Raw genomic sequence first — 6,000 nt, 5'->3', positions numbered from 1 at the left:
CTTTCCCTCTGGACTCTGTGCTCCCCGAAATCCTGACGCCCCCAAAGCAGGCTTTGTTCTCTGCAACTTGCCTCCTGTTTAGCCCCCTCCCTGGAGGCCCAAACCCACCGCGTCCCCTCCTCACCGAGTCCACATCCCGTGGGAGACACACGGCCTTGCCACCCTGTCCCATGATGCAAGGAGGGCCGGACCACGGGGGACGGGAGACAAGTCTGCGGTCGCCAGACCGAGCCCCTGATCTGTGATCGCGCAAAGCTCCCCTGCAGGGCAGAGAGGGTGTCAGAGCACAACCCCCCACACCTGGGACCCTAGGAAGGCCTGCTGGGGGAGCCGGAGGGGGAGCCGGAGGGGGCGATGGAGGCAGAGCTGGAGGGGGTGCCGGAGGGGNGGGGAGCACCGGGGCCTCCCTGAACACTGCCTGGACTGAGGGGAGCACTGCACCCTCAGACTGTGCACCCCATCTCCAGGGCCCCGCCACACCTCTTGTGCTGCATGATGAGAATCGGACGACCCTATAAGATACCCTGTGTCACATCTTTTCCCTAAACCCCCATCACGGGTGGGTCTGTGTGACGTCTTCTGTAGCTCCCAGAGCAGTTCTCAGGAGCTTGGGAAGCCCTCCTACCCGTGAGGAAGGGGATTCCAGGAAGCTCAAGCGGGAGTTCTCCCCAGACGCATGGGCCTGCCTGTGCCTCAGTCTCTTNCTGAAAGGTCAGTGGGGCACCTGGGCGGCCCCAGTCATGACTCATGGTCCTGAGTTCCAGCCCCACGTCAGGCTCTGTGAGGCGCCTGCCCCTCCCCTGCTTGTATGCGCACGCGCGCCGACTCTAAGATACCTAAGTAAGCATTAAAATAAATAAATAAAATGTCAATCACTTTTTAAAATGTTTATCTCTTTAAACTGCATCCTGAAAGTAGCCGCCTGTTACATGAATGTCCGTAAGTCTACACTTTGGCTGGTTTTCTTACGGTTTTTCCAAAGTTCTGGCCAACCTGCCCGTTGGTGTGGTCACGCGCTGCCATCGCGGTTCCTGGGGAGGACGGCGTCCCTGGCACGGGCTCGGCCCTCGGCCGTCTCCTGCGGGCTCACACCGTGGTCATGACCCTCAGCGCCGCCGGCTGGAATCTCCGGATCTTTCTCTTCAGGGCCTTCGAGGCCTTGATGCGGCACACTTTGGGTACGGGGGGCAGGGGCGGCCTGCGGGCGGCTGGGGCCCTGGGGGGCTGCGGGGGACGTGCCCCAGGCCAGGCCCCGCCCTCCGAGTCACTGCTGCTGGACTCCCTGTCCCCGAAGCGGCTGGTGGTGTGGTCACTGGCCCCGTCCTCGCTCGTCTCCGCGACAGTGGAGGGGGGCAGGGAGGCGCACTCGGCCGAGAGCTCGGAGCCCTCCGACTCGCTCCTGGCGCGGGGGGCCTGGGGGTGCGGCCTGGACCTGGTTGGGGTGCACACGGGCCGTGGCTCGCCCCCTCTGCCGACGGCCGGCCTGTGGGGCCCCAGGCCGCCTGAGACCTCCGCGGAGGACAGCCACCTGCGCTGTTTCTTCCGAGCCTCCCCGTCGGCCTGCGCGGGGACCCCGCGGCCCTCCCGTCGGGCCACCAGCATGGGCACCAGGAAGGGCACGGGGTAGAGTCTGGGCTCAGAGCAGGACCGGCTGGGCACCACCCCGGCCAGCGTGGGTCTCCTCCTGAGGCCGTCCCCCCACTCGGGGGGCGGCTGGGGGGCTGTGAGGGGACCCCCCGCTGGCCCCCCAAACCTCAGCACCTTGTCACTGGCCCCTCTCCTGATCTTCACAGCCTTTGTCCTGGGGGGGGCGGGTTTCAGCCCCAGGAGAGCAGCTCCCCTGGCAGCAAACNCGGGCGCACCCCCCGGGGCCCAGAGCGGGGCTCTCCCCTCCTGCCTTCCTGGTAGGTGAGAGGACTGTGCTCTCCTGACCCTTGACAGCCGCCTGGGCCCCAGGAGATGGGGCGCGTCCACACCTCGGCTGAGGGGAGCCCAGCATGGTGTCCCCAGGGACGCAGGCGGTCGAGGGCTTGGGTCCCCTCCCTGGAAGACCCTGCTGTCCGAGGCTGTCCCTGCTGGCGCCCCGCCTCTGGGCCAGCCCGCCGGCTCCTGCTCTCCCCGGGGTGCACACCGGCTTCCCTAGGCCGCTGGGACTGTCCGCTCTCTGGCCACCAAGTTCCTGCGGGGTTGGGGGCTCCTCACGTCTTGGGGATCCCTGCCCACCCACACCCCTCCTCGTGGGAGTCCCTTGGCCCCGCAGCCTCAGTAGCCTGTCTATGTAGGCTGCAGCGGGGCCAGCCTCACGGACAGGTCTTGTTGGGGTGGATGGGCCCGCGGGGCCGGGGGGCCTCAGAGGGGTTGGCTGGGCCTCGGGGTGCAGGCTGTCCCTGGGCAGAGCAAAAAGCGGGCTCTGCAGAGCCACAGCGTGCAGGGGGCTGGGGTACGGGTACACCTCCCTGCCCCCCGTGGACACCAGGTCACGCCGGTACTTGGGGTCCGGCACGTGGGCCTGCAGGTCCATCCCGTGGCAGAGAAGGGTCGTGCACGCGGGGTCTGCACTGGCTTTCTGGAGCGCCACCGGCGACGGCAGGGCTGTTTCGAGATCACCTGGGAACGGGGAGGGTGAGCAAGCGGGTGAACGGGGAGAGCCTAGGACAGCCCTGGGGTCACGTCCTGCGCGGCAGCCGGACACGCAGGGCCCTTCGCGGGCCTGGGCGGAGGCCGGCACCTCGGCGCCGGACACGATCCCGNGGCCCGCGCGCAGCATTCATTCACCCGGGGCTGCAGCGCCGCCGGCTCCGGACACACCCTCCGCAGAGGCGCCGGCGGCGAGGGCCCCGGGGAGCATCCACCGGGACCACCGGGCACGGCTAAGCCAGCTCGGCTACTGGAAATCTACTGTTTCCAAAGATGAGGTCTTTTGGGGACGGACTGAAGGAAAACAGAGGCTGTCCCCTGAGCCCGTGCGAGGCGTCCACGTGGGAAGTGAACGCTCTCCGGGTCTGGGTGCCGTGCTCCCTCTGGTTACGGAGAGGCGCGGTCAGGCTGCAGAAGGTTCTGGAGGATTTTTACAATGACTTTCTAATGTCCACTTAAGGAATAAAATGCTTTTGGTCGCACCCGCCTTGCTGCAACGAACAGCAGCGGGCGCTTGCAATGCCGAGAAGCCCACAGAAGGTTGGGGCGTGTGTGGATGAGCCCAGTGCCGGACCCACGCGGGGCACCTGCTCTGAGCTCAGTGGTGCAAACCACCCCCCCGGCCTCCCCTCCCGCAGTGGGACCTCCCGCCTTCCTGGCTCTCCTTTACCTGTGGACACCGGCCTGGGCCGGGACTCGCCCTCCTCGGCGGCCTGGGGTCTACAGGTGGGTGGAGGGGCTGCATGCACCGTGGTGTCGTCGGCTGACCGGGGCCTGGCCGTGGGGTCGGCCGGCAGCAAGGTGCTCAGGGAGGAGTACATGCGGTCACTGCACACGGACGTGCAGGAGGCCGACAGGGAGCAGGACCCACCGTCGCTCAGCTCGTAGAAGCCTAGATGGGGTGGACGGGGCGGTCAGTGCACCCCGGGGCGGCCCTTCTCCCGCCCGAGGACGCCCCTGTGCTGAAGGGGCTTCAGGATCTCGTGAAGGCGGGCCCCGGGGAAGGCGGCCGGGGACCCCCGAATGTCCGGGAGTCCTGCCCATTACTGTCCGCTCTCGCCACATGGGTCAGGGCGCCCCACCCCCGGCCCCCTCCTTGGAAAGTGGCTCACTTGTCCTTTCGTGACCATCAGGTCCCGGCCCCTGCGGGGCAGGCGGCTGGCATCCTTCTCCCTCCCTCCCCAGCGCGGTGGGGCTCATCCCAGGCGCCAATCAGGGAGGCCAGCACACCTGCCCGACGCACTGCACGCCAGGCCAGGCCGGGGCGGTGCAAGTTTACAAGAGGAAGACTCGGCATTCGACGCCGTACACAGTCTCCTGGGTTTGCCACGCGAGCCAGCGTCTGGCCAGACGGGACCACGTGCCCTGGACGGGGACTGTCACCAGGGCTCCGGAACTATCTCCTCCCAGCTTTACAGTAAGGGTCGCGAGGCAGCAGACAGGCGGCAGGCCAGGGGCCAGTGTCCTCGTCATCTTCTCCGACAGGCGNCCGACCTGAAGAGACCTGGAATCGCCTCCGCCCAGAAAGGCGCGAGCTCTCGAGGCTTCCCCCGTGAAAAGCAGTCCTTCCCCGTTACAGCCTCTCGCCTTACGCACACGTGCTCGCCCCCGTTTCCCAGGCGTTTCGGAAGAAGGACAGAGGTGCTGCGGTTTCAGGNCCCGGGGGGCTGGAGGAAGGGGCGGCGCGGGCTACCTGAGCTGGGCCTGCTGTCGCTGTCGGCCGCCTCGCCACAGGGTCTGCGCACGCCCAGCTGCAGCTCGCTGATCTGCCGGTCCAGCTGCCCCAGGTGGGTTTTCGGGCCCACGTCCTGGCGCCGTAGACGGCTCTGCAGAGGGACGGACAGTGGGAAGTAAACGGTCACGAGGGCGGAAATCGAGCGCGATGCTCCCCATGGCCTTTGCACTGGGCGTTCGGTTTGCACTCCTCACCCAGGCCCCGTCCCCTGCCCTCTGGTCACCAGAGGAAAATGTCCACCGACGCTTCCCTCTCCAAATGTCCCCCCACCCACTGCAGGCTTTAAAAATCAGCAGTTCTCAATGACATGTTTCTTTACAAGGACAGACTGATACAGTCTATGAGCAAAAAATCAGGATCAAAAGTGTCACCTCCGGGCGCCTGGGGGGCTCAGTCAGTTAAGCGTCTGACTCTGGCTCAGGTCATGATCTCGCGGTTCGTGGGTTCGAGCCCCACGTCGGGCTCTGTGCTGACAGCTCGGAGCCTGGAGCTGCTTCGGATTCTGTGTCTCCCTCTCTCTCTGTCACCCCCCGTCCCCCAGCTTGCTCTCTTTCTCTCTCAAGAGAAATAAGCTTTAAAAAAAATTTAAAAGAAAGGCAGCACGTGGCATGTGCCACGGATACGTGTTTAGCCACTGTCACATACAAGGCCACTTTCCCACGCTCACGGGTAACAGACCGGCCTCTGGCGCCTGTGTCGCCATGTTGGTTTATCAGCAGATCTGGGCGACCTTCTGACTCCCCACGCGGACAGGAGACTCCCTTGGAGAGAAAAAGCCCCCTTCTGCACATATCCCCCATTTTATAGGTGGTTCCTACAGGCTTTGGGGAGCCCCCAGGGACAGGGACAGAGGCACGGAGGGACAGGATAGTGCCTGCACTCAGCGAGCCTCAAAATCTGCCCGAGAATTGTCTTGGTTTAGAGGTTCAATCTTAGCTCTGCCTTCAGAGGCTCTCTCCCCTCCCGGCCTCAGCTTCCCCAGCCATAAAATGGGTTATTAGGAGCATTAGCCACACACACGTGTGTGTAATTATATACCAACCATATAACACGCATATGTGGTTAATGTGCATGGTATGTACTCACACGTTTGCACACGTAGATGATACGTGTGTGGGATAGCTCGCACTGACTGTTTAACCAATGAGGATTTCCTTCTTTCGATTATGGAACGACACGGTTTTCAAGGTCTGCTGCACCAATTTCTTATTTCATCAACGATTAAGTTTAAGGCAAATCATTAATGAATGTAATTATGCGGTTCACCCTGTTTAAGAGAATGACTAATTGTGTTTCAGATTTTTATATAGAAAGTGAAGGGGCCCCAAATGATGGGACTCAAGGGAATTATTTCAGTAATTCCAATAGTATGAAAACTCCGTCCAAGGGAGAAGTGGGTGGCGGTACTTCCCAGTTCTTACGAGGGAATCACACGGGCACAGAGCATTCAGACACCAGCCCCGGGAGGCTAACTGGGTGAAACCCGGGGCTGACACTCCCCCCCGTGCATCCTGGGCGCCACGCTCAGCTGCCCTTCCCTCCAGGACCCCGTCCGCGGCTCTGAGAACACACTCCCAGTTTTACGGCAAACAGAGTCTCAGCCATGACACCGTCTGTAAACAACACGG

General features: G+C 63.5%; 1 protein-coding gene across 1 annotated transcript in view; it reads right to left on the bottom strand.

Annotated features, from left to right (window-relative positions):
* Positions 1-872: 872 nt before the first annotated feature.
* DACT2 (dishevelled binding antagonist of beta catenin 2) overlaps positions 873-6,000 on the bottom strand; it is a 32,896-nt gene continuing 27,768 nt past the window's right edge. Inside the window, 4 exon segments of the mRNA XM_077757382.1 lie at positions 873-1,858; positions 1,860-2,607; positions 3,308-3,529; positions 4,331-4,463. Of these exon segments, the coding sequence (XP_077613508.1) occupies positions 1,087-1,858; positions 1,860-2,607; positions 3,308-3,529; positions 4,331-4,463 (1,875 nt within the window). The 3' untranslated portion in view covers positions 873-1,086.

This window comes from Crocuta crocuta, unplaced genomic scaffold (genome assembly GCF_008692635.1).
Source record: "Crocuta crocuta isolate KB4526 unplaced genomic scaffold, BGI_CrCroc_1.0 scaffold506, whole genome shotgun sequence".
Lineage (NCBI taxonomy): Eukaryota > Metazoa > Chordata > Mammalia > Carnivora > Hyaenidae > Crocuta > Crocuta crocuta.
The sequence above is the reverse complement of the archived record's forward strand: the minus strand, read 5'-3'. Positions and strand labels throughout refer to the sequence as shown.